The 27,109-nt window shown below is 40.6% G+C and overlaps 3 protein-coding genes and 2 pseudogenes across 6 annotated transcripts; all 5 read left to right on the top strand.

The window, feature by feature from the left end:
• The first annotated feature begins 1,665 nt into the window (after window positions 1-1,665).
• On the top strand, window positions 1,666-10,532 carry LOC115735701 (RNA-binding protein 39). 4 transcript variants are annotated; one of them, XM_030667084.2, is made up of 14 exons: window positions 1,666-1,899; window positions 2,445-3,062; window positions 4,685-4,766; window positions 4,860-4,916; window positions 5,452-5,507; window positions 6,171-6,405; window positions 6,692-6,775; window positions 7,668-7,739; window positions 7,936-8,019; window positions 9,052-9,116; window positions 9,205-9,445; window positions 9,526-9,614; window positions 9,932-10,046; window positions 10,159-10,532. In XM_030667084.2, exons 2-14 carry the CDS (start codon window positions 2,494-2,496, stop codon window positions 10,198-10,200), a joined length of 1,791 nt encoding a protein of 596 aa, XP_030522944.1. In that variant the 5' UTR covers window positions 1,666-1,899; window positions 2,445-2,493; the 3' UTR covers window positions 10,201-10,532. The 4 variants fall into 4 exon arrangements, with proteins under 4 accessions (XP_030522944.1, XP_030522943.1, XP_048128943.1 ...); XM_030667083.2 differs by having other exon boundaries at window positions 1,669-1,899; window positions 9,196-9,445; XM_048272986.1 differs by having other exon boundaries at window positions 1,669-1,925; window positions 9,196-9,445.
• A 1,087-nt stretch (window positions 10,533-11,619) lies between these two features.
• LOC115735706 (monooxygenase 2-like) lies at window positions 11,620-14,185 on the top strand. The gene is made up of 6 exons (XM_030667095.2): window positions 11,620-11,788; window positions 11,930-12,076; window positions 12,554-12,622; window positions 12,804-12,969; window positions 13,136-13,364; window positions 13,477-14,185. The coding sequence occupies exons 1-6, from the start codon at window positions 11,715-11,717 to the stop codon at window positions 14,010-14,012; spliced, it is 1,221 nt and encodes a 406-aa protein (XP_030522955.1). The 5' UTR covers window positions 11,620-11,714; the 3' UTR covers window positions 14,013-14,185.
• A 1,036-nt stretch (window positions 14,186-15,221) lies between these two features.
• LOC115731768 (monooxygenase 2-like) lies at window positions 15,222-18,105 on the top strand. Its single transcript, XM_048272175.1, has 6 exons — window positions 15,222-15,397; window positions 15,550-15,696; window positions 16,299-16,367; window positions 16,537-16,702; window positions 16,873-17,101; window positions 17,207-18,105. Exons 1-6 carry the CDS (start codon window positions 15,324-15,326, stop codon window positions 17,740-17,742), a joined length of 1,221 nt encoding a protein of 406 aa, XP_048128132.1. The 5' UTR covers window positions 15,222-15,323; the 3' UTR covers window positions 17,743-18,105.
• Window positions 18,106-18,207: 102 nt separating this feature from the next.
• Window positions 18,208-22,281, top strand: LOC115731767 (annotated as a pseudogene).
• A 1,265-nt stretch (window positions 22,282-23,546) lies between these two features.
• On the top strand, window positions 23,547-25,790 carry LOC115735711 (annotated as a pseudogene).
• The last annotated feature ends 1,319 nt before the right edge of the window (window positions 25,791-27,109 follow it).

Genomic DNA, 27,109 nt, shown 5'->3' with positions numbered 1-27,109 from the left:
TCCGTAAAGTTCTTGGGACTTGTCTTATCCTTCAATACTATATGCAAAAGACCGAAAACCATCCACAAAATGCAAAATCATCTATGCTCTTGCTGTAGAAATTGCGGCACAAATTGCAAACAATATATCATTTATATACACCAATAATTATGCACAAACACAATTTCCACCAAATCGATCATATGTTTTTGGAACTTGGCTTGTCCTTCAACACCATACATAGAATGGCCAAAACAAACCAGAAAATGCAGAGTCATCTGTGTTCTTGCTGTAGAAACTACAACACAAATTGCAAATCATCTATCATTTAGAAACACCAATTTCCACCAAATCAACCATATGTGGATATTCAACCTAGTCAAGTATTGCCATTCAAGCCACATACATAGAATTGCCAAAAGTGAGAACATTCATGCATAAAAACATTCCAACAAGTAACATTCATTGCTCCAAATAGAACCACACATTTCATTGCTCTTTAACTATGGTAGACTTTTCGACCAAAAAAAAAAAAAACTATGATAGACTCAGTAGCTTATTCTCTTTCATAGGGTTACATATGACCATAAACCAGACGAAACCTAACAACAAGATAAGATACACTCGACAAATATCTTTTTGAATTTTCATCATTGAAAATTCCTTTTTCCAATGGTTCACCCAAACCCTTGATTTTTGTTGCATCGAGTCGATATCGTCTAACTCATCTATCAATGCATGTACCGGTTCATCTCATCCTTAAAGTAGCTCCAAGATCACCTCTGTTGCTTGGCTCAATAATGTTGCGTCAATCCACCGAAAATATCCACAATTGAAGTTTTCTCTATACCTCGCGCATCCATGAAATCTTCTCTTAGGATTATCTCTCGTCCAAGCTATTTTTGTTGGACTTTGCAACCCACAATAGCAAAAATGTAGAGGTTCAATTGGCCTTTGCTCATAGATTCATGGCCGCTTCTCCTAGTTCTACTCCCCATTGCGAATTTGATGAGATTATTTGGCCAATTTGAAGGATTGGAAATCGTGGATTTTGGTTCGGTAGGCTTAGGGCGCTTGAGGAAATTTGATTTTGCCCCAAATTGTTGAAGCGAAGGGTTCTTTAATAAGATGAGTTGGGTGACGTCGTTTAGCATCTCATTTGCTTATTCGACTTTCCGGCTCGCCAAGTTGGTCGGTTTATATTAGTTGAATGCCACGTTGAATTTTTTGATAATGCAAATCACCGATGGTACTAAGTGATCGATTTTTGAAAGTTGTGACACTCAAGTGAGCACGGGACACAAGTTGTGGTACTCTAGGTATTCTCAGCACCGGTTAAAATTGGTGATTTTCTCTTAAACAAAAAACAAAAATGTGAGGTAAATTTGGGATTAGACCTAAAGTTTGGGTATTTTCTGAGGCAAAAAAAGTTCCGGGCAGATTTGGGATTAGGCCCAAATTCCGGGATTCTTCTTGAGACAAAAAAATTTGGGATATTATTGGGACTCGTTCTAAAGTTGGGGTGCTTTTCTTGTAGGGAATTCGGCCTATGTTGAGCAGCGATCATAGGCAAATTACCTTCATACCCTTATAAAACCAATCTAGGTTTGGTTCGGTTTCCGAGTTTTCGGACTTGGCGGTTCGGCTCAAATCTGGAGCGAGCCTGCCCGGCCCGTTTGGATGGGGATGGGCTTCTCTCTGACTCTGAGTACGTACAAAGCCCCGCGTGTTCCGACACAGTTTTGAGTGCGGGAGTCCAAACCAATGGCCTTGCCCTAGCGAGCAATTTAGAGAGAGATTGGAGCCTTGCTCTTCGAAATTCTTGCTCGAAGTTCTTCCTTCTCTCTCTTGCGGGATTCCATTGTCGTCGTCACCAACTTCACTTTCTGCTCCAATCCCCTCTTATATCCTGTCAGTAAGGTTCGGTTTTGCTTCGTCCCTTCCAGGGGGAGGGTTTCCTTCTTTTCTAGTTCTATTGAAGTTTTGTTTGGTTCATGTTGATTCCAGGAGAGAGGTTCGGTTTCGCAATTGTTGCAGTTTCGCATTGGTTGGCCATTGTTTACGGTTTTTCGCTATGGATTTTGCACGTTTGGTCTAGGTTGTGTCGGACTTTACGGCTTAGTTTTTGTTTGTCTGGAACAAAATTTCCCGGCAGAACTTTTTCCTGCGAAGTGATGTTAGTAAGGTTCGAAGGATTGGGCTTTATTCAGTGACTTGTGCTCGGAAAGTTAATGGTAGTTTGTGCAGTTAGTTTTGCGGTTGAATATAGGGGTTGGCTGTAGCTGTTCCTTTTTGCTGATTGCTCGGTTTTGTTTCTGCCTGTCCAACTCTAGTTTTGCTCTTCCAAGCTTGGCGGCAACCCAATGGATTATGCATTTGTTTCCGAATCTTCTAGCCGACTTCTTCAACCTATTTTTTTTTCAAAGAAAATAATGGCATGTAACTGTTTTCCTCGTATTTTACAGATTGTGGCCAGGCTCACTGAGGGTTTTCCTTAACTGGCTAATTTAAACCATGGATTTTGATGAATATGAATATCTGGAGAAAACAGTTGAGAATCCAGAACCACAGAAGGTGAAGGAAGTTGCGAATGGCAGGGAAGAGAACCTGAATTCAGGAGACAGGCGTAGAAGTCGGTCTTCAAAGCATAAGAATGAAGAGAATGAGGATGATGCTGATCATCTCTCCAAACGCTCAAAGTCCGGGGACAAAACCCGAGATAATGATAGGCGTGGTTCTTCACGGCATCGGTCGCGGTCAAGGGATGGAGAGAGGGAAGGGCATAAGAGTAGCCGGGAACGGAAAGAGAGGGAGAGAGACAGGGAAAGGGATAGTGAGAGGGAGGACAGGAATGGGGGAGAGAGAGATAGAAATAGAGACAAGCGTCGCGATCGAGACAGGAGGGATCCCCAACGGGATAATAGGGTTAGGGAAAGGGAACAAGAGAAGCCACGGAGAAGCAGGAGCCCTTCTGGAAGGCATCGAGGTGGTCGAGATGAAATGGGCAGAGAAAGGAATCAAGAGCTGGAGCATAGAGAAAGAGATAAAGAGAAGGAGTTGAGGGAACGAGAAAGAGAGAGCAGGTATTTCAAGTTTGTTTTCTTTTTAATGGTTGCATTTGTGTCAGTTAACTATCCTCTGATGGTGTGAAGAAATTTTGACATGCTTTTTCAAGGTTTTGTAGTGCTAATTAATTGGATATCACGTGCTGTTCTCTTCTCACAGCTCCCTTTTTATTTGTTTGGTCCTTTCTCTCAAAAAATCTGTGCTTAAATTGCTCTATTATCTGCCTTCTATTAAAATATTAAAGTACAACTCTATGGAGGAAAGGAAGCTGTCAACCAATTATCTATCAGTCCTCTAGTTATAGTTACCTAGGCTTATGTGTGTGTTAGTATGTGTAATGTAATGGGTGTGGGAGCAACCTGGTTCTAAACCTTGTGATATATAGATATATGTTTTTTACATTTTACATTTTACTTTTTCAAAAATCTTGCGGCCCTGAACTTTGACTTTTATTTCTTTTCCCTCAATCGGTTTTGCTTTTATTTTATTTATTTTTGGGTTCATCGACCGCCGACCCCAACTAGTTTGGGATAAAGGTGATGTTGATTCTCTTGAACTTGAATGTTTAAATAGCATTTTTATGTTTTGACAGAATGCAGCATTTTGCTCAAGACAGATGGGCTTTATTGTTGTCTTTAAGCCATTTGGAACCTGGTTTTGCTTGAAAGCGGGTTTTGCTTTATGCAGTCAAGAGCAGTTCACCATTGCTCAATTCTGATACCGATGAGATAATTTTTGGATCCATGTCTTTCAATGTTTAAGTTTGCAAGTACTGCTGCCTAAGTGGACCATGCTGATACTGAATTGGGGTACTATGCATATATATTTATTAGCATGTTCATTATTGGTGGCAGCTTTTCGTCTCGGTTGTTGTAGGACATGCTGAGCTTTGGAAGGAATTGTGACTAGTCTTTAGGGTTGTTCATCAACTAGATTATAGTATGCTTAATTCGGAGTCTACCTGCATGTCTAGATTAGGTTCTTATATCTTTTTTTCTGCTTTTCCTTGCACCGCTTTTTTGGTTGATCTGATAATCAGCATTGGATCTTGTACCTCATGAGAAATTAGCTGCCTCACTACCACTATCTCTTGGTTATTTTTGGTCTTATATATGCTTTATTTTAATGTACTGTGTTCTGCTGGAATCTAAGATTAACAGGTTCCAAATTATGCTATTAGGTTCTTTGGCACGCCATCTATGCAACTTGATGACGCCGTTATCATTTAAGATTAAGTTGTTTATAGAAGGTACAATATTTGATGCTAATCTATTGCTTGAGGTCAGATTATGTACATAAATTACTTGGTCTCCATGTTAATGATCACATTAAGATGATAAAGTCTTTTAGATACCAATGTGTGTGGGTTGTCCTCTCATAATAACTTTGTGTAGTTCCCTGCAGGACTAGGGCACATGGGTTCGGCCTTATATCATAAGCGGAGAAATTTTGGCTGCCATTTTGGGATAACTTTTGTTCTTTGGTTTAGTGTTTTGTAACACTTCCACCACGTAAAATTTTGCTCTGTTTGACAGAGCAAGATACTTCTGAAGTACATAATTGACTGGTCCTATGAAGGTCTGCTCTTTTATCTATGAAAACCATGATTAATTGTTTGAATTTTTTCTTCATTTTTCAGGCCGCATAAAGAAAAGAAGGAAGACGCCAAAGAGCCAGAGGCGGATCCTGAACGGGACCAGAGGACTGTCTTTGCCTATCAGGTAATGTAAATGGTTTGTTCACATGCATTTAAACTTATGGTTTATAACTCTTCTTTACTTGCAAATTTACTTAGTTGTGCCAACATTTCACAGATTAACTTGAAAGCAGATGAAAGAGACGTTTATGAGTTCTTCTCAAGGGCTGGCAAGGTAACTTGTTTCCTTGTTGAATGTGGAGGGAGGTTGTGGTTATGTTTTAAGTATATACTGTCACTTTCTTAATCTTTGGAGCTCTCCTGATAAAGAAGAATTTCATCCCGATCCGTGCGTGTCTTGCATGGTAAAAAATTATGATGCTTCATATGTATTTCGGTATTTCCTTTCACTCTTCATTTCGTGCAGCTTTGACATGTCTGTGAGTGGACTGCTACAGGCCTGCTGCACCCATGGACACAGCTCTCACTGACTTTTGTTTGTGCATTATTCGATCCACATCCTATATGATGTTATTTTTAGCTCATGTTATTTGCCTAGGTTGATGAGCAATTGACTTCACTTGGTCATTTTAGGTTTATATAAATCATTCAATCCCCATCCCCTCCCTCTTCCCCTCCAACTCTGAGAAAAGAGGAAAAGGAAAATCAGCGCCAGCAGCTTGACAAATATGTATCTATGTATGCGTTCATATAAAATGTCAACCAATTTGTATCTCTTGATGATTGTCAAGTTGGTGACACAATTTCAGGTGCGAGATGTACGTTTGATCATGGATAGGATCTCAAGGCGCTCCAAAGGGGTTGGGTAAGCATTATATGGCATTGTGAAAAAACTGAGTCAATCTTCTTTGATCAGTATGCTTGTTTGTTTATTCTACGTTAAGTTGTCGCTACAACTGTTATCTTGAAAGGACAGTGCGTGCAGATCTTAGCTTGTTTACTAATTTAAGGCTATTCTACTACTCAAGATAAAGTAGTCTATGGAGTGCAGAACGCTCAGTTGGATTTATCTTAAACTCCATGTACAGTGATTCTTTCGTAGATCAAATCTTGGGTTTCTCTGGCAGGAGTGGACTTTGTGTTGACAGCTCATAGATAGCTTAGCCTATGAGAGTTAATAAGGCAATTCAAACAAATATATAAGTGCATTTGTTTGCTCATTGAGTTTTGTGGCATGTGTTAAGTATTTGCATGAAGTAGTAATCATAAATATATGTGAATATGACTTCCTGCAAATCATTCAAGGTTCACTCTAAGCTTTTTGCACCGGGAATTGCATTATATACTCATACACTTCAACATGTTGTTTGTTGATTTGAGAATTGGATTCATTGTTACCTTATGGATCACTAGAAGTGGGGTCTAGCTGACATGGAATTTATGGATGGGGAGTTGTTAATTGTTATCCTTTTCACTGAGATAACTTTTTTCTTTTTGCTGGGTTATGCAAAATAACTTTGTTCTGCAGATATGTTGAGTTCTATGATGCAATGTCTGTTCCAATGGCTATAGCACTATCCGGCCAGCCACTTCTTGGCATACCAGTGATGGTAAAACCATCAGAAGCTGAAAAAAACTTGGTTCAGTCAACTGCAGCTGCAGCTGGAGGCCCAGGTGGATCAATTGGTCCTTATTCAGGAGGTGCTAGAAGGCTTTACGTTGGTAACCTGCATACAAACTTGACAACTGAGCAGCTGAAAAAGGTGAAGTCAGTTAGTAAATATTCTATTCATATTATGTGTCTTTTCGGGGATTCATTTGTCCTCTTTTACCGAAGATTTGGTTATTCAACTGAAGAAGCACATGTGCTTTCTGACATAAACTCTTGTTCTCTATTTGCAGTCAGTGATTTTTTATTTTTTTTCATTGAGTAGATCTTCATTTTTCTTTATTATTTGTTGTATGAATGTGATGTTTGGCTTTATGTAGGAATTATTGATATTCATTCTATCTAATAGGCTTCGATACTTGCTTTTTTGTGATGCTTAGATTTTTGAACCATTTGGTGAGGTGGAGCTTGTGCAGCTGCCGCTTGATGAATCTGGAAGTTGTAAGGGCTTTGGCTTTGTGCAGGTGAGTATGCTCTAATGTATGATGCTTGGCTTCTATTTTGCGTGACTTTCTTTTCTTCTTGTAGTTTTTACTTTTCCTTTTCCTAGTAGCGCTTGGAATTTGTTGGATGCCTGAATTTTGAAGTATGTAGAAAATATTGACATTTAGAGTCGTTTAGAACTACTTATAAACTTTTTAGAGCTTAAAATAGATATGCTCCTACATGTATATTTACTTCTTTTCTTTCTTTTCTTTTTCCTTCTTCAAAATTTGATGGGATAGCAATAAGTGCACTTTTTAAGTTTAAAAAGACCCTTGTATGTTGTGATAGGTAAAACGAGTTATATTGATCAACATTGCAGTTGAATACTAAATAAAAGAATTTCAAGAGGCTCTGATGGCAGAATTTACAGAACAATAATAGTCTTCAGTACAGCAGAAATGGAAAGGAGGTTTAAGGGCAGGCAAAGAGGTTTCACGGATAAAGAGTTGACTTCTTTTCATAATTGCGGTTGACTTCTTTTCATTATGTTCTAAGCATGTTGTATGAGAAAGACATGGAAGATATGTAGTGGTATATTGGTATGTTCAACAAGAAGCAACACCTCTGGACTTTGAAACTTAAGTAATGGTTAGAATGACAACTTTCTTACTATACTCTACCCTTTATTAATCACCTGTCAAAATCTGTTCTTAGAGGTCGACTTTTTCCTGTGCAAAAATGTCTTATTTTGTTAATTTCTTGATATATTGATGTGTACTTGCGAGTTTAGGAGTCCAATCTTTTTGACTGAATAGGACATGTCTTGACTCGACTCTGAATGATGATATTAGTGTCGCATTTGTCTGCACACAAAAATGGCGATGGATTATTGCATATGATGATTTTAATAGGTAAATTTTTTTGTTGCAGTTTGCACGTCTTGAGGATGCCCGGAATGCGCTAAGTCTGAATGGATTGGAAATTGCAGGACGGACTATCAAGGTTAGTAGTTCACTTGCACTTGTGGAAATTGCTTGCAGGTTAATAAATGGGGAATCAGGGATGACGTGTGTAGGTTTGTGGTGCCAGCAAATTCATGTAGCTTATATCTCTGTAGTGAAAAGCTTGCAAATCCATCTTAAACGATAGTGCTTCAGTAAACTTTTGAATGGTAAGTGGAGTTTCTTCCTCCATTTAGGTCTCAGCTGTTACTGATCAAGCAGGAACACAGGACGTTGGGACTAATGCTGGAGATTTTGATGACGATGAAGGTGGTGGCTTGGTGAGTAGAATCTTTACATCTCTCAGCAGTGTGATAATTAGATATTTGCACTGCCTCTGCTATGTGGACTTCCTCTAGTTACATTTTTCTGAATGTCGTGCCTTTGGATTGGCTTTTATTCTTCCTACTGTCACCTCAGTATTTCATATTTACAATGTTGGAGAGTACCTCCTGTTTTGTGTTCATAATTTTTATCTCTTTTTGTTGCTTAAGTCTTTATTCTTAAGCAAATGTAGATTATTCTGCACCTTTTGTTGTTAGAATCAATTCTCTTTTTCCATTTGGAGAAATAGATGTTTGGAATACATTCACGATGTTTGGAATACATTCATGTTTCAGCTGAAAAGGTTTTCGGCTGGATGCTCAGCAATTCAACGCATGGGTCTAATCGTGTTTTTCTTTCCTTTTTCCTTCATTTTTTCTTTTTTTTATTTGTGGGTTTGTGGGGGGGCGGCGGCGGGTGCTAGATTATGAAATTGCAAGCATATCTTGCCTAGAAGGTCGATTCATTGGCTCCGGATTGAGCTCATCAAGCTTAAGCTGAACGAATCATATCATTTGGCATTCTTTAAGTGGGGAGTTTTATGAATGGCCAAAAAGAAGTGGCAACTTTCATGGCATGCAAGTGATGAAGAGGAAGAGCTGCTGCAATAAAAGCCATGAATCCTGGAGGTCTAGAAGAGTCCTTTTGCAATGCGAGTTATGATACAATTTCATTTGTTATTCTTGTATTAGATGAAAAGCAATTTTGACTTGTACATACTTCTTTTTTGGTTGGAAGGTAGTCTTAAAATCAATATTGGATCAGAGCTATGTTTTGGTGATGGATTATTGCTTCAAGGAAAAATAGCAATTAATTTCTATAATTCACAATCACGTGCTACTGATTCTTCTTTTACCTGCCACACTTTTTCGTAACTCACAATAACTTATTTGTGAGGACTTTTTTTAACAGCTTTTAGATATTTTGTGAAGTTAGTATTGTTTTGCATGATTCTCTCATAATTGTTTTATTTTTTTGGCTTATTTCAGTCCTTGAATGCCTCTTCTCGAGCAAGTCTTATGCTGAAGTTGGACCGCAGCGGAACTGCATCAAGGTTGGTATGACACTTTAGTTTTACTTTTATGGAGTTACTGTGTTTGTTTGTCATTTGACAGTATCAGTTATCATTGCAGCATTGCCAGTTCTGTGGGCACTCCTGCCATCAACAGCACAGGTGCTGCTCTTCCAGCAGGACCTATTCTTGGTGTGGCACCTGTGGTTCCCCCACTGGCTGCTTCTCTTATGCAGCCGAATATTGCGGCCCTCACTGGACTTTCAGGATCAGGTCTTCAGGTCACAGCTACTACTGGTCCTACAATTGATACAGTTGGTGTCCCAAGCGAATGTTTGTTGTTGAAGAACATGTTTGATCCAACGCTAGAGGTAAGTTAGATTGCTTGTGTTGGTGTTATGATATATTACTCTTCTCCCCGTTCTTGATGAAGCATGATACTTCTTGGCAGACTGAACCAGATTTTGATTTGGACATTAAGGAAGATGTTCAAGAAGAATGCGCAAAGTTTGGAAATTTGAAGCACATTTTTGTAGAGAAGTAAGTCTCTGGCAATTTTACTGATTAGAATCTTTGGGGGACTTAATCTTACACACCTGATGCGTGTGCATGATTCTCAGCATGACTTAGAAGGTTATCCCTTCTGACTCGGATGTGTGCAGAGAATGCTCTCTGAAAAATTAGGGCGAGTTTTTATATGCATATATGCCTGAATTCATCCGTTCCCTATTGTTGTTGGTCTAGCATTCACACGGTAGGAAATTTATAATCCTCCCTACTTGTCAAAATATCGAAATCGGTCACCCTGGTTCTGTTGCTTAAGTATTGTGGCTTGTCTCTTTGCTACCCAAAAACAGGAATAGCGCTGGTTTTGTATATCTGAGGTTCGAGAATACGCAGTCTGCAAGTAATGCACAACGAGCTCTTCATGGAAGATGGTTTGCTGGGAAGATGATAACTGCGACATTCATGGTATCATATTTCGAAATGTGCTCTTTCATATGCGGGTTATATTAGCACCCCTGCCTTTTCACCTTAGAGAAATTTAGAAAAGAGGCATGATTTTTTGCTTTGCCAAATGCAGGTACCCCTAACCTATGAAGCTAAGTTCCCTGACAGCAGATAGGATTATGGAGTTGGCTGCTCAATTGCGATGTTGCATTCATCGCATACCGCGGACATCACTGATTGAGGTTTTTGTCAGGGATCCAAGTTTCTTAATTTGCACAACCTATAGGAAAGAGAAAGAGGACCTGTCTAGTGTCTTGCTTTTCCTTTTCCTTTGCCTGCCTTGTCTGTCTTTTCCTGATTTGATGGAAGGCTCTCCGTTTCTTGAACTTATGTCTCAGTCCTGTGCTCCCAATAGGCGGTCTTTCTGGGGATTGTTGTACCATATGGAGTGAAATGTTTAGGTATATTCTCCTATTGATTTTCCATCGCAATGTTCCTTCTCTCCCACATGAAGCTGTCGGATTTCAAAGGGAAATGTGTGGTTTTTCGTTTAGAATCAGTGTATCCCAGAACAGGGAATTGATGAACCGACGAAAAGCGCTGACAGTTCTATGGATTTTGAGGAATGGCACCAAGTGTTGTGGTTTGCTCATTTCTGCCGAGTGTCAGCGAGGCCTCACTGATATAGGGAGACGTGTTCATATGGAGCAAAAGCGCATGGAGAAGACCGAAGCTCATATTGAAACGGCAAATGTACGCGTAGTCTCACACCTTCGCACCACTCCAGAAGATAAAGTTCAACAAGGTTTCAAGCACACTTTAGTCGAATGAACGTCGGTTTAGAATTTTGATCTTGCTCGTTTCTCCGTGGACTAGAGTGCTAGAGAATGTTTCTCTTTTTTAAGAAGGCTTATGTTGGAGCAGTCAAAACTCCCGAGCAACCATTGCCCACCCCAGGCTAGGCCTCGCTGGCCCTTGCTCAAATTTAGGGTGAGGGTTGCGCCCTCTCCCCCTCACCGGGCTTTCGAATGGCCTAGGTGACATTCGTCGGCCCTTCCTGGCAGTTGTGGCGGTGGCCATTGGAAATGGCTTGACCATGCAGTTGGTGTGATTTCCTTTTTTTTTCGTACTTCTAGATTTTTTTTCCCATCTGATCAAAAGAAAAACATTTGGCTTTTTTTTTTAATCTAATTTACTTTGTATTTTTAAAATTTTTGAATTTTTTCTGATGTGGCACTTATTGGCGGCCCAATCATCGCCACGCGTCTTAAGAAAGTAAGACACGTCAGGGTGTAGGAATAATGCGACGCGACAGGACAGAATAAAAACTAGTTACCTTACTGGTTTAGACAGACATGATTACAATGGAAAGAAAAGCGCATTTGATTTTGATATCAACTAATAAATTGGACTAGAAAGAATAAGCCTATAGCCGGAGCGGATAGAGTAAGAACAAGAGCTACAGACACTATCATAAATATTTTTACACTCGCGAGTCACTATTGACCATAGCAATATACATAGTGGCTTCCGTCGTTAGTGTCTTACTTGTCGTTGCATGCCGTCATCATCTTTCTACAGTTTTGACTTCCATCTTCTTTGCCTCTTTTTATCTTTCTTCATAAGACGACCTCAGCACAGAGGCAGAGAGAGAGAGAGAGAGAGAGAGAGAGAGAGAGCAGTTGTTTCATGGAAGCAGTTGAAGACATAGTGATTGTTGGTGCTGGCATAGCAGGCCTCACCACAGCCTTAGGCCTTCACAGGTGATTGTGCTTGAATTTGGAGCAGTTACAACTTGAAAAGAGCTGTTCTCTGAAAGTTTCTTGTTCTGCCCTGTTCTCATTCTCACCCTCCTATGTTTGTTCGTATGAAGTGAGTGCTGATAATCTATTGTGTGTCGCAAGGCTTGGCATTAAAAGCTTGGTTTTGGAGTCGTCTGATGGGTTGAGAACCACAGGGTTCGCCCTTACAACGTGGACAAATGCTTGGCGGGCCTTGGACGCGGTCGGCATAGGCGAACCGCTCCGCCGACAGCACAACCAACTTTTTGGGTAACTGATGAACATCCTCCTCCATTTGCTGTGGCTAAGACGAACATATTTCTTGTTCTTACGGTTACCGTGATTGATAATTCCAATTACAATTCGATTGTATAGTGCGACACAACATTGAACGCACCAAGGAGGACATGAGCTTTTTAGTGATTGGCTTGGCCTACTTGGTTACTTGACCACCTAAAGTTTTTCCCACGGCTGAGCCGGTGTCGATGGTATAGGCCGGACACGTCATTCCAATTTGGGATGATTGTAGAGAAACCATTCTCACAATATCAAGAAATGGCTTATACTGACTGTCCCTTAGGATTTGAGCTTGTTATCAATGAGAATGATTTCCAAGCCTCATGTTCCCACGGTAGAACTAGAAGTGCATGAGCACCGCTACACGACATCTGATATGTGATATAGATACATCGCCTTTAGATGGAAGTGTGCCTGACTTGAACTGATATTTTAGAGGATCTGGTGCAGGTTGATGAACTCTTCCACAGATTCTGGAATCTCTGCAGCTGAGAGACAATCTGATGCCACGGGGACACAGTTAGTTGTTTGGATCCATGAAGATCTATGTGACTTAAAATTGCTTTCGGAATTAACCATGCAATTAAAACGGATCCACTCCTGACGTTTCTTGCGAAATTTCGAATGGGTTCCTAATTTCCTTTGTTAGTGGTTTTCCTTGTGTTTCGCAAGTCTTATCAACTTGGAGCATCTATCGCAGACGAGTCCACGAAATTCGTTGCCTGCTGAGGAAATCCTTGTTGGAAACTCTCGAGAAAGAACTTCCTAGGGGCACTATAAGGTATTCCTCCAAGGTTGTGTCGATCCAGGAATTGGGCTACCTTAAGCTGGTCCATCTTTCTGACGGGTCAATTCTCAAGGCGAAGGTATGGCACCATAATCAGCATTACTTAGGAAAATCTGCTTAGAATGACACAGATATTTTATGCTCGAGAGACGCCCCTTCATCTGTGCAAAATTTGCTTGCTCGTCCGAACAAGATTTCTCTGGTTTAACTTATCTTTATGCTTACCCTCTATGTGAAAATGCTAGGTCTTAATTGGGTGTGATGGAGTGAACTCAGCAGTGGCAAAATGGCTAGGCTTCAAGAAGCCTGCTTTTGTTGGCCGATATGCCATCAGGGGCTCTGTGTATTGCGAGCACGGTCATGGTTTCGAGCGTAAATTCTTCCGGTACTTCGCTGAAGGAGTTAGATCTGGTGTCATCGCTTGCAATGACGAGTCTATTTATTGGTTCTTCACTTTTTCTTCTTCCAGCAAGAGTAAGCTTCCGTGCTACCTTTTATATGAGTTGGCTTTTGGGCGACTATTAGATTCTCTTACTCTGCTTTTCATATTATCTACAAGCAAACAATGTCACTTTCCCTAATGCAGATGAAGAGATGGAAGAGAGTCCGGCCAAGATGAAGCAATTCGTGCTGGACAGGCTCGGAAAAATACCCGACAACGTGAGAGCTGTCATCGAGAAAACAGAACTGGATAACGTAATACTGTCCCCGCTGATATTTCGACCCCCGTGGGAGATCCTGCTGGGAAACATAAGCAAAAGCAACGTCTGCGTAGCCGGAGATGCGTTCCACCCCATGACGCCGGACATCGGCCAGGGCGGCTGTGCAGCTCTGGAAGACGGCATCGTCCTCGCGAGATGCCTGGGCGAAGCCTTGAAGGACAAGCAAGGCGTGTGCAGCGAGGAAGAGTACAAGAGGATTGAGATGGGCTTGCGGAGCTACGCCAAAGAGAGAAGATGGAGAGCGTTTGAGCTCATAACCACAGCTTACATAGTGGGATTCATCCAACAGAGCAACGGCAGGGTGATGAACTTCTTGAGAAACAGAGTACTGGCCACCTTTATGGCCGGGCAGCCGCTGAAGATGGCGAGTTACGATTGCGGGAAGCTGAGCGCTTCTTGAATTGCCCTGAACTTTAACGTATGGTTTCAGGAATGTCAAGGAGGATTCCTATTCACATAAATATCATCAACTACGATTCGTAGCCCGAGATTTTTTTTTTTTTTGGCAATTTTGCTATTTCTTCAATGACGAAAAGCCTTAGCTCATCGTTTTCTCTGGCGGCCCGCTACAAAGTCAACACATCGAATTGAACATTCAAAATTCCAATTTTGCAACTAGAGAACTTCTTCCGCAAACGTGGAGTTTGGTTGCAATGGTATCCATCAACTGTCATTCATCATCTCAGACAGCATTTGCTCCAACGGTTGGAAAATGGAAATGTTTTCCCCACATTTCAGATGGGTCTGAGCCCATTTAAAACTCGAATGTAAATGTGAATTTTAGTTGGATGAAAAGGATAGTGCAAGTTATCCCAATTAAAACTTCACATAAGCATTTGAAAAGAGCAAGAGATGAATGAGACTACAAGAGAAAGAGAAAATAATATCTATACATATAAAATGTTTTTGGGCCGGTCATCCTGGCCGTGCCACGTAGGATGGCAGATCTTGACTAGACTACCACGTCAATGATTTCTTGTCAAAATTGACAGGAAGAACTGCATTGAAAAATTATCAAAATGTTTAGAACTAAATTGTTCGAATTGAAAATTTGAAACCGGATTGGCAGCCATGCAATAGATTTAGAATTTTATGGATAATTCTCCTTAAAATAATATATGTCTGCAAGTGTGAATGGGCATTATTGAATTAACACTTGAAATGACAATATGGTGATAGGATCTCAATACTGTGACGCGACGGACAAAATAGGAATCAATTACGTTCAGACAAATGATGATATTGAATTCAATCAAGCACAAGCCCAAGTCATTATTATAATTTTTTTTTGGTTGAAATAACAGTTCATTCATGTATGCAAAAAAACAGAGTAAAACATCACAGTTCAACTGCTACAATTTCAATACAAAAAAAACTTCATATACTAAGATGAATCATCGAGCGCAAACCAAAATCATTATTCCAATGGCTAAAAACAAAAAATAGCGTACATAGTTTTAGTACCAATAGATGAAGAACAAGTGCTACGGACACAGCACACATATTTCGACATTCGCTAGTAACGATTTGCCAGACCAAATATACGTAGTGACTTACGTCATCACTGTCCTATTTGTCGTTCCATGCAGTCATCATCTTTCTACAGTTTGTCTTCATCGGCTTTGCCTCTCTTATCTTTCTTTATAAGAGACCTCACCCGAGAGAGAGGGAGAGGAGAGAGAGAGAGAGAGAGAGATCAAGCTGTTGTTTCATGGAAGCAGTTGAAGACATAGTGATTGTTGGTGCTGGCATAGCAGGTCTCACTACAGCCTTAGGACTTCACAGGTGATTGTACTGGAATTGGAGCAGTTATAACTTGAAATGAGTTGTTCTCTGAAAGTTTCTTGTTCTGCTCTGTTCTCGTTCTCACCCTCCTTATGTTTGTTCGTATGTCTCTGATGTTCAAGTGGGTGCGGATAATATTGTGAGTGTTGCAGGCTTGGCATTAGAAGCTTGGTTCTGGAGTCGTCTGATGGGTTGAGAACCACAGGGTTCGCCTTTACAACATGGACAAACGCTTGGCGGGCCTTGGACGCGGTCGGGATCGGCGAACCGCTCCGTCCACAGCACAGCCAACTTTTTGGGTAACTGACGAAAATCCTCCTCCATTTGCTGTGGCTAATTCTTAGGACTACTGTGATTTGATCATTCCAATTGCAATTTGAATGTATAGTGCTACACATAATTCAGCCCACAAATAAAAACATGAACTTTTCTAGTGATTGGCTTGGCCTACCGGTTTACTTGACCACCTATTGTTTTAATAATTCCAATTTCATTGAGGGTAAGGGCGGACACGTCATTCTAATTTGGAATGATCATGGAGGAACATTCTCACATGATCATGGATTGGTTTATACTGATTGTCCGTTAGAATTTGAGCTTGTTATCGTCGAGAATGATTTCCAAGCGATGGGTTCCCAGAAGTACAAGCGTCCGTGGACGGTGATGTTTTCATCTAGAGAGTTTGCCATTTGTTGGGGTTTTCAAGAAGGAATGCAATAGGAGAGGGATTAGACACATCCTGATTTTGAGTGAGCACCTTTGCATGACATCTAATATGCAACATAGATCCATCAACTCCAGATGGAAAAAGATATTTGCCATGATGTTAATTCAAAAGCTAGTTCTTGTTGTCATGGCTTTGTGCTTGATTTAAATTGATATCTGAGAGGTTCTGCTTCAGGTTGCAGGCCAATTCCACAATTTCTGGACTTTCTACAGCTGAGAGACAATTTGATGCCACAGAGACACAGTTAAGTCGTTTAAATTCGTGAAAATCTACGGGGATTAAAATTGCATGCGAAATTAGCCTTTCAAATAAACCAGATCCATTCCTCTCATTTCTTGTGCAAACTTCAATGGATTCCTAATTTCCTTTGTTATGCATGACATACCAATTTAACTTCGTACATCTATTGCAGACGAGACCATGAAGTCCGTTGCTTGCAGAGGAGAACCTTGTTGGAAACTCTTGCGAATGAACTTCCTAGCGGCACTATAAGGTATTCGTCTAAGGTTGTGTCGATCGAGGAATCAGGCTACCTTAAGCTGGTCCATCTTTCTGATGGGTCACTTCTCAAGGCGAAGGTATTGCATCACATAATAACCATCAATTAGGAAAACTGGCTTAGAGTGCCAGAGAGATACTTTATGCTCGATAGAAGCCCCTTTGTGTATGCAAAATTTACCTGCTTGTCTGAACAAGATATCTATGGTTTAACTTATCTTTATGCTTATGCTCTATGTCAAAATGCTAGGTCTTAATTGGGTGTGATGGAGTGAACTCAGCAGTGGCAAAATGGCTGGGCTTCAAGAAGCCTGCTTTTGCTGGCCGATCTGCCATCAGGGGCTGCGCATATTATGAGCACGGTCACAGTTTCGAGCCTAAATTCATCCAGTACTTTGGTGAAGGAGTTAGATATGGTGTCATCCCTTGCGATGACAAGTCTATTTATTGGTTCTTCACTTTTTCTTCTTCTAGCAAGTGTGAGTTTCTGTACTTGATTCGGTATGAGTTGGCTTTTGGCAACAATTAAATTCTCTGCTTTTCATATAATCTACAAGCAAACAATGTCACTTTGCTGAATGCAGATGAAGAGATGGAAGAGAGTCCGGCCAAGATGAAGCAATTCGTGCTGGGCAAGCTTGGAAAAGTACCGGACAATGTGAGAGCTGTTATTGAGAAAACAGAACCGGATAACATTATACTGTCACCGCTGAGATTTCGACCCCCATGGGAGATTCTATGGGGAAAAATAAGCAAAACCAATGTCTGTGTAGCCGGAGACGCATTCCACCCCATGACCCCAGATGTTGGCCAGGGAGGCTGTTCGGCTCTAGAAGATGGCGTCGTTCTAGCGAGATGCCTAGGCGAAGCCTTGAGGGACAGGCAAGGCATGAGCAGTGAAGAAGAGCACAGGAGGATTGAGATGGGCTTGCAGAGTTATGCCAAAGAGAGAAGATGGAGAGCATTTGTGCTCATAAGCACAGCTTACATGGTGGGATACATCCAACAGAGCAATGGCAAGGTATTGAACTTCTTGAGGGACAGAGTACTGGCCGCCTTCTTGGCCGGGCAGCTGCTGAAGATGGCGAGTTTCGATTGTGGGAAGCTGAACGCTTCTTGACTCACCCTGTTTGTTTACTTATCAATGTGTTTTGTGCGGGCATTTATATGTAAGGGTAGATAGTTAAGTTGTGATTGGTTTGCTTCGCATCTCAAGTATCGGAGAAGGGGTTTCCTGTCTATGCGGAGACATCCCATGTAATTGGAGCTTACAGCAAAAGATCTTGTGAAGCGAGGGACAAAAAAAGTCTAATAAGGGCACTTTTATGTACGGTTTCTGGGATTTTAAGGAATGACAACGTGCCATCGTTGTCATTCATTTAGGCGACATGCATTTCTTTACTGTAGAACATCGCTTTTCACGTGAAGAGAATGATCGAGTAAAATTTAATTGTGTCCTCAAAGGAAGGGAACAGTTTCTTCACTTTGTCTTGTGAATCCTCTGGAACAACATATTGTCAAAATATATTCGAGGGTTTGCATATGAGGCAGGTGGTGAAATTGTTGAGACTGCTAAATCGAAAGCATGGGGGTTGTTTCATTCTCTGATGCACAGGCTTTCGACTACATCCACGTAGGAAAGATTGCTAAGAGGAAGTTCACGTTCGAGCCCGTTAATATATTCGGTTGGACTTATCTTCAATGAAAAGTTTAGGTCAACGAGTTATGAGCCAATAAAGATATATTAATTGCTCTACATCATACTAATTCGTCAATGTGGAACTTTTTTAACATAACTCAAACGTGTATTTCAACAACATGAGGTCTTGAGTTCAAGTCTTTTCAATTTTATTTGTCTCTTCAATTAAATATTTCCACGCTTAGAACTGAGCAAAAAAAAGATCAGACTAAGATGTAGTGTTTATTTTGTCGGAACTGTAAGGAGGACTCGATCTCGTTTGTTCTTTTGAATATCACTTTCCTGCTCAATACAATACTGGTCACCCCTGATAAATCGTCTTCGTCCCTCTTACCTTTGTATGCTTTATATTTCTGGCTAGAGTGGAACCACACTACCATTTGACACCCCATTCGCAGATACATTTTTTTCTTAAATTATGTCTCGAGTTTGAACGCGTACACGAAATCTGACCTATTATTTATCGAATACGTGAGGAGTTAAATGCGCCGCATGACAAGACCAAAGAAATTGCACTACTCCTTTGGCTGCACCTAACTCTTCTGCACGTGGGTTTATGGCATGTAATATCAATCAGAATCAATACCCAATCAATTAGAGAAATATACAAAATCTCCTAAATATATCTATAAATCTAATATCCCCTCAAACTCAAGATGATTTATATGATATCAACTTGAGTTTGGAGAAAAGAACCCGAAAATGCCCAGGTGGATGGGATGAAGTGGAAACAAGTAGAATAGTGCCACGAAGAACATGACATCGAATGAAGTAACAGTCTATTTCATTGTGCTTGATTTGTGTGGAAGGCATCATTATGTGCTGCCGCAATGAATGACTGTTCTATTGTGTTGACATACTCTCATTTCTTCTAGTAGCCATCGTAACCATAGTAACTTTGATGTCGTATTAGCAATAGCTAGATATTTTGCTTATGTACTAGAGGGAGGGGTAGTTGTCTGCTTCTTGCTATGCCATGAGATAAATGAGGTGCCCAAAAAGAAACAATAACCCATAATAGAGCGACGATCTTGAGGGTCACCAATTCAATTAACATCAAAACAAGCTGTCAACTCCAATGTAGACTTAGCGGAAAATGAAGGCCATGAAATAAAGTACTCTTAATGTAGCGAAGAATTCAAAGAACCGCAGTAAAGTGAGTTGCACGAGGCGGAATCATGCATTGACTAACAACACGAACAACATAAGCAATGTCATGTCGAGTAACAGTGAGATATATAAGCGGCACGTGTATCAAGTGCGACGGAGTTTGGCGGTGCTATTTTTGGCAAAATGTCAATTATAATCAATACACAATCAATCAAAGAAATATACACAATCTCCTAAATATACACATTTCTCTAACAGTCTCCACGTCCATTTTTCCTCTTCATCGTGAATGCATGCACTTGTGTGGGCGCCGAACGTCATCATTTTTTTGTCATCCTTTGCTGGCTATATATATATATTGTCTTTTGTGAATTGTTAATGAAGGGAAGCATGCACTCTTGGACTTTTACTCTCTTCCTTCGTTGATGCATGTCAGGAGCAACGTCCATTTTGCTTCACTCATTCACACGGACAAGACATCGAAACCGGCCGCCGGTTCGGATTGTCTTCAAAGATTACGGGCGCATGCTTGACCTTCCTTTTGTCATAGAGTTCCTCTCTCCTCCTACAAAAGTGAAGGTGGTAGCGAAGTTCAGAGAGCTCAAGAGACAAAGAGAGTCTAGAGGTCGGAGAGACTTGACCATAGAGCCGAGCCCATCGAGTTGAGTAGTTAAACACGGTGGTTATTGGATATAATTTGGTGTTGGGAAACACTTGAGCGTGAGTGACTGTAAATTTTGTCATTCTCTAATTATTAGTGAATTATTACTAGCTCTCTCGTGTACGTAAGTTTTGACATTGGAATCGAATCTTATCGTGTCCTTTTATTGGTGCTCGTTTTATTTCTCTATCAATTTCTATAGCTGCCGGTTCAATTACAAAGGTCAAGATCCGCTTTCGCTGCGACAGCACTACCAACACTTTTGAAGCACGAGACACCAATCTCTAGTCATACTGTCGTGGAAGCAGTTGAGGACATAGTCATTGTTGGAGCTGGCATATCAGGACTTGCCACAGCTTTGGGACTTTATAGGTTTGTACTTGAAGCCACTGAGAGTAGTTACCCTCTACGTGTTTGTTTAATTGTCTCTAATTATTGGTAATGCAGTGTGTTGCAGGCTAGGCATAAGGAGCCTAGTTTTGGAGTCGCATGACCATTTCAGGACCAGGGTTCGCGTTCGGAATATGGACGAACGGCTAGACAGCCTTGGATGCACTGGGGGTTGGCGAATCGCTCCGTCGGCAGCACAACCGACTTCTCAGGTGACTAAGAAACTCCCTTCTCTAGCTGTAGCAATGTGGAAGACGTTTATATTTGAAAACGGTACCATAAAGTTCTTGTTTTTCATATCTCTGTGCCTGTTATTTTAGTTGACATGTTAGAGGTTTTGGTTGCAGGGTAATGACCTCTTCCACAATTTCTGGACTTTGTAAAGCAGAGATACCGTTAAGTGCCGTGGGCCGCAGTTAAGTCGTTTATATTCGAAATTGGCCAGTCAATTTGCCGGATGTTCTCCTTGTATCTTTTCCGGAAAGAAGAACATACTCTATTTCCTTATGTAATCTGGTCTCTGTGTATTGCAGGAGAGACCACGAATTTCATGGTGTGCAGAGGAAGATCTTGTTGGGGACTCTTGAGAAAGGACTTCCAAGTGGCACTATTAGATTTTCTTCCAAGGTGGTTTCGATCGAGGAATCAGGTTACCTCAAGCTTATTCATCTTTGTGATGGTTCTGTTCTCAAGGCAAAGGTACCACATTGTAACCCGCCATTGATTAGTAAAATTTGCTTAGTATGACAGTTAGGATTAATGCTCGAGAGGAGCAACTTTTCTCTACCGAAAACTTCTCTCGGATTTCGAAACTTGAGGTTGTATTATGGTTTTTATTGATCTTTATGCTTATACTCTGTTTGTTCATGGTAGTTGTTGATTGGGTGTGATGGAGTGAACTCCGCAGTGGCCAAATTGTTAGGCTTCAAGCCTGCTTTTGCTAGCCGATTTGGCATCAGAGGTTGTGTTTATTACGAAAATGGTCATGGTCTTGAGCCCAAGTTTTACCTGTTCGTGGGTGGTGGAGTCAGATATGGTGTCATTCCTTGCGATGATAAGACAATATACTGGTTCTTCGGTTCTTCTCCTTCCAGCCAGGGTGAGTTTCAAATATGCAGTTCTTATCTCAAATCTTCATCCTTTGTTTTCTCTGATATGAACCGGCCTCGACATATATTAAATCCTTTTTGATATGCATATTTTGTTCAAGCACTTGTGCCATTTTCCTTGATGTAGATGAAGAGATTATAGGTAATCCGGCTAAGATGAAGCAATTTGTGCTAAGCAAGCTCAGAAACGTCGCAGACAACATAAAAGCTGTTATAGATGACACAGAATTGGACAACATGATGTTATCTCGATGGAGATTTAGTCACCCGTAGGAGATTTTATGGGGGAACATATGCAAAAACAATGTTTGTGTAGCTGGAGATGCATTGCACCCCATGACACCAGATATTGCCCAAGGAGGCTGCGCCGCCCTAGAAGACGGCGTCGTCTTAGCAAGATGCCTGGGCGAAGCCTTGAGAGATAGGCAAGCCGTGAGAAGTGAAGGAAAGGGTATAGAAGAGGACGATGAGCTCAAGACGATGGAGATGGGTTTGCGGAATTATGCCAATTAGAGAAGATGGAGAGCATTTGAGCTGGTAAGTACAGCTTATATGGTGCGATCCATCCAACAAAGCAATGGAAAGGTATTGAACTTCTCGAGGAATACAGTACTGGCCGAGTTAGCGGCCAGGCAGCGACTGAGATTAACGAGCTATGATTGCGGGAAGCTAACATATCCTCGTATATAGACCTTGGTCCAACCCCCCCCTCCCCACAACATCCCCATATGTTGCTGTTGCATTTTCAGGTTACATGATGAATGCATGAACTTCAATGTCACTTTGACTGCAGCAGAATCTTGTCCTCGTATGGGAGTGATTTAATCTGCTTCTTTGGAGATATATGTGTTGAGTATCTTATTGAGCACTAGGTCTGCTGGACAATCGTCATATTTCTTGTTTCTTTATTGCATTCTTAAGGAGAAAGATACTCAGGTCATGTTTGTCTTTTCCATTCACAAATGAAAGGAAATAATTGTAATTTTTAGCTCAATAAATAGACGCCACGTGTTAGACAAAAAAAAAAAAAGATGCCACGTGGTGCCTAGGCGAAAATTGACGCCATAAAGCCGAAACAAATGTAAGACAGAGAGCTAAAAGGTTATGCTTAAAACATAGGGATAATAATACTAACGGTACCTGAATTTATGAACTTTTGGTACGTGTTTGATATAGTTCCTGAATTTTTGGTATATCTTCAATTTAGTCCCTGAATTATATAAAAATATTCAATATTATCTTTATGTTAATTCAAATTACTGAAACTTAGTGACTTGGCTTCCAACATGGTACTTTTAAACGGTGAACAAAAGAAAAGTTACACGTGGATACAACTCAAATTCAAGTACAATAATACCTTTAATCTGTCTATTTTTTTTTGGTTCAATTTGGAAAGATGATTATTGATGGCATGTGTTATTATATCATGACTTCAGTTAAATATCTTACGTTTAACGTTATTTTTTCATCCACCATCCAATCTTACTGAATCGAAAGCCAAAACGATAAATTTTGTTAACTTGAAATAATGAAAAAACGATATTGGATGTCTCCACATAGTCGAGAGACTATATAGAGCATTTACCAAAAGCTCATAGACCACAGTAAATAATTAAAAAGTACGTTGACGACATTGCACAGTGAACTAATGTTCATGGACTACATTGAACAAATTAAAAACTCGGAGACGACGTTATACATTGAACTAAAGTTCATGAACAACTTGTGTGATCATCCTGAAATATATAAAGTTAATGTCGAATAACAAAGAACGACACACTTTGTCTGGACAAGAACGCCACGCCATTACATGAGAACGCTAAATGAAAAGCAAGTCAAAATATATGAAAACAATACTTGGAACGTACAAATTCCGAAACCACACGAGGAACACACGTGCGCTCGTAAATAGAAGAAGACCAATACCTCCGAATTCGGTCTCGTTTGTTCTTTGAATGTCGCTTTGCTGCTCGATTAAGGTGCAAAGTCCAAGGTAAATTTACTTTGGCTTCTGCAAGTAGGGAAGGCCAATGGCGCTGCAGAAAGCTTTTGGAGAAGTTCCTCTCGAATGCTTGCATTTGGAAGGCAAGGACCGCTTTTGCTTTCATGATGCCGCATCTTTGGAGGAGACCCTTGGCTTGGTCGGGCTTGTTGTGAGAGCTGTCCACTTGATGCACTAAAATAGCTTATCCCATAATCGGACTGACCATTTGAGGACCACGGGGTTTGCGCTGGGAATATGGACAAATGGTTGGAAAGCCTTGGACGCAGTGGGGGTTGGCGAATCGCTCCGTCGGCAGCACAACCGACTTCTCAGGTAACTAAGAAACTCCCCTTCTCTGGATGTAACAATGTGGATGACGTATTGCAGTCAATTTTAATAGATTCAATAGCGAGATATGCGCTGCACCCGAACCCGCAAAAAGAGGAGGTGATGAAGTGATGACTTACATGGGACATAGGTACCATAAAGTTCTTTTGTTATTCATATATCTGTGCCTGTTGTTTTAATTGACATGTTAGAGATTTCGGTTGTAGGGTGATGACCTCTTCCACAATTTCTGGACTTCGTACAGCAGAGATACCATTAAGTGCGATGGGGCCGCAGTTAAGCCGTTTATATTTGAAATCAGCCAGTCAATTTACCAGATGTACTCTTTGTATCTTTTGTGGAAAGAAGAACATTATTTCATTTCCTTATGTAATCTGGTCTGTGTATTGCAGGAGAGACCATGAATTCCGTTGTGTGCAGAGGAAGATCTTGTTGGAAACTCGAGAAAGAACTTCCAAGTGGCACTATTAAATTTTCTTCCAAGGTGGTTTCAATCGAGGAATCAGGTTACCTCAAGCTTATTCATCTTTCTGATGGTTATATTCTCAAGGTGAAGGTATCGATTTGTAATCGACCATTGATTAGGAAAATTTGCTTACAATGACAATTAGAATTAATGCTTGAGAGGAGCACCCACCTTTTATCTACTGCTCGTGTTTCGAAGCTTAAGGTTGTATATGGTTACGACTGATCGTTATGCTTATGCTCTGTTTGTACATGCTAGCTGTTGATTGGGTGCGATGGAGTGAACTCCGCAGGGGCCAAATCGTTAGGATTCAAGATGCCTGCTTTTGTTGGCCGATTCGGCATTAGGGCCTGTGTATATTATGAAAATGGTCATGATCTTGAGCCCAAAATTTTCCAGTTCATGGGCGCAGGAGTTAGATGTGGCGTCATTCCTTGCGATGATAAGACTATCTACTGGTTCTTCAGTTTTTCTCCTTCCAGCCACGGTGAGTTTCAATAAGCAGTTTTTCCTTTGAAGATCGACTTTTCATCTTCTTCTTTTTTTTTCCGACGGCATCGACATATATTAAATCCTTTTCGACTGGTATGCATATTTTGTTCAAGCAATTCTGCCATTTTCCTTGATGTAGATGAAGAGATCATAGACAATCCGCCTAAGATAAAGCAATTTGTGCTAAGCAAGCTCGGAAAAGTCGCTGACAACATAAAAGCTGTTATAGATGACACGGATTTGGATAACATGGTGTTATCTCCACTGAGATTTAGACATCCATGGGAGATTTTATGGGGAAACATAAGCAAACGCAATGTTTGTGTAGCTGGAGATGCATTCCACCCCATGACATCAGATATTGCCCAAGGAGGCTGTGCGGCCCTAGAAGATGGCATCGTCTTAGCAAGATGCCTGGGTGAAGCCTTGAGAGATATGCAAATCATGAGAAGTGAAGCAAAGGGTATAGAAGAGGAGCAGGAGTACAAGAGGATTGAGATGAGTTTGCGCAATTATGCCAAAGAGAGAAGATGGAGAGCGTTTCAGCTCATAACTACAGCTTATATGGCGGGATACATGCTACAAAGCAATGGTAAGATATTGAACTTCTTGAGGGAGAAAGTACTGGCCGGGTTCCTGGCGGGTCAGCTGCCGAGAATAGGGAGCTACGATTGCGGGATGCTAAGAACTCCTTCAATTCAGACCTTAGTGACATATATTGCTATTGCCTTTTCAGGTTACATAGCGAGTGTTTATCTTCTTCCCATGCAAAGGAAAATAAGGGAACGTTTGTGTCTGTGCATGTAAAGTGAGGATGATGAATGCATGAACTACAATTTCATTTTGACTGCAAGAAAATCTTTTCCTCTTTAAGGCAGCGATTTCAGACATGTGAGTGGTTGAATTTGCTTCTTTCGAGATATATGTTACATTTTTTAGACTTTTTTGGGGAGAATTCTATCGCCGAGTGTCAGATCAATTCCTCCCTATCTAACTACGATTCGTAGCTCGAGATTTTTTTTTTCTTTTTTTTGGCAATTTTGCTATTTCTTCAATGACGAAAAGCCTTAGCTCATCGTTTTCTATGGAGGCCCCCTACAAAGTCGACACATCGAATCGACCATTCAAAATTCCAATTTTTGCAACTAGAGAACTTCTTCCACGAACGTGGAGTTTGGTTGCAATGGTATCTATCAACTTCACATAAGCATTTGAAAAGAGCAAGAGATGAATGAGACCACAAGAGAAAGAGAAAATAATATATATACATATGAAGTGTTTTTGGGCCGGTCATCCCGATCGTACCACGTAGGACGGCAGACACCGACTAGACCACCAAGTCAACAATTTCTTATCAAAATTGGCGGGAAGAACCGTATTGAAAAATTATCATAATATTTAAGACTAAATTGTTTGAATTGAAAATTTTGAAACCGGATTGGCAGCCATGCAATAAATTTAGAATTTTATGGATAATTTTCCTTGAAGTAAGATATGTTTGCAAGTGTGAATGGGCATTATTGAATTAACACTAGAAATGACAATATGGTAATGAGATCTCAATAATGCGACGCGACGGAAAAAATTGGAATTAATTAGTTCAGACAAATGGTAGTAATGAATTCAATCAAGCACAAGCCCAAGTCATTATTACAATTTTTTTTTTGTTGAAATAACAGTTCATTCATGCACGCAAAGAAATAGAGTAAAATATCGTAGTCCAACTGCTGCAATTTCAATACAAAACAAACTTCAGATACTAAGATCAATCATCAAGCGCAAGCCAAAGTCATTATTCCAATGGCTAAAAACAAAAAATAGCGCCCATAGTTTTAGTACCAATAGATGAAGAACAAGTGCTACGGACACAGCACACACATTTCAACATTCGCTAGTTACTATTTGCCGGACCAAATATACGTAGCGACTTACGTCATCATTGTCCTATTTGTCGTTGCATGCAGTCTGTCACACCCCGATCCTCAGCCCGTGACATCCTTACCAAATCGCCTCGGGTCATAAAGAATAACGTCCCAGGCACGTTATCGACCCCTTTTTATTTTAATCTTTTATTTCGCATGCGGAACGTGCAACTCCCAAACATTAAATCGCACAACAGGGATGGATAGTTAAAACAGACAATCGCAACGATCAAATCATGACAGGTTAGCAAAGTCCACCTTTTGTTTAATTGTCTTTGTTAACCCAGGGAAGCGAAGTATCTACAA

This window comes from Rhodamnia argentea, chromosome 11 (assembly GCF_020921035.1).
Source record: "Rhodamnia argentea isolate NSW1041297 chromosome 11, ASM2092103v1, whole genome shotgun sequence".
NCBI lineage: Eukaryota > Viridiplantae > Streptophyta > Magnoliopsida > Myrtales > Myrtaceae > Rhodamnia > Rhodamnia argentea.
This window is presented reverse-complemented; position numbering and strand designations above follow the sequence as displayed.

What these genes read in the sequence shown, in the direction of transcription:
- LOC115735701 (XM_030667083.2), top strand. Translation starts at nt 2,494, where the DNA reads ATGGATTTTGATGAATATGAATATCTGGAGAAAACAGTTGAGAATCCA. An exon ending in CAACTGAGCAGCTGAAAAAG is followed by an intron (nt 6,406 to 6,691) that starts GTGAAGTCAGTT and finishes TGTGATGCTTAG; the next exon opens with ATTTTTGAACCATTTGGTGA. An exon ending in ACGATGAAGGTGGTGGCTTG is followed by an intron (nt 8,020 to 9,051) that starts GTGAGTAGAATC and finishes GGCTTATTTCAG; the next exon opens with TCCTTGAATGCCTCTTCTCG.
- LOC115735706 (XM_030667095.2), top strand. Translation starts at nt 11,715, where the DNA reads ATGGAAGCAGTTGAAGACATAGTGATTGTTGGTGCTGGCATAGCAGGC. An exon ending in CAGCACAACCAACTTTTTGG is followed by an intron (nt 12,077 to 12,553) that starts GTAACTGATGAA and finishes GATCTGGTGCAG; the next exon opens with GTTGATGAACTCTTCCACAG. An exon ending in TTTTTCTTCTTCCAGCAAGA is followed by an intron (nt 13,365 to 13,476) that starts GTAAGCTTCCGT and finishes TCCCTAATGCAG; the next exon opens with ATGAAGAGATGGAAGAGAGT.
- LOC115731768 (XM_048272175.1), top strand. Translation starts at nt 15,324, where the DNA reads ATGGAAGCAGTTGAAGACATAGTGATTGTTGGTGCTGGCATAGCAGGT. An exon ending in CAGCACAGCCAACTTTTTGG is followed by an intron (nt 15,697 to 16,298) that starts GTAACTGACGAA and finishes GTTCTGCTTCAG; the next exon opens with GTTGCAGGCCAATTCCACAA. An exon ending in GGTCACTTCTCAAGGCGAAG is followed by an intron (nt 16,703 to 16,872) that starts GTATTGCATCAC and finishes TCAAAATGCTAG; the next exon opens with GTCTTAATTGGGTGTGATGG.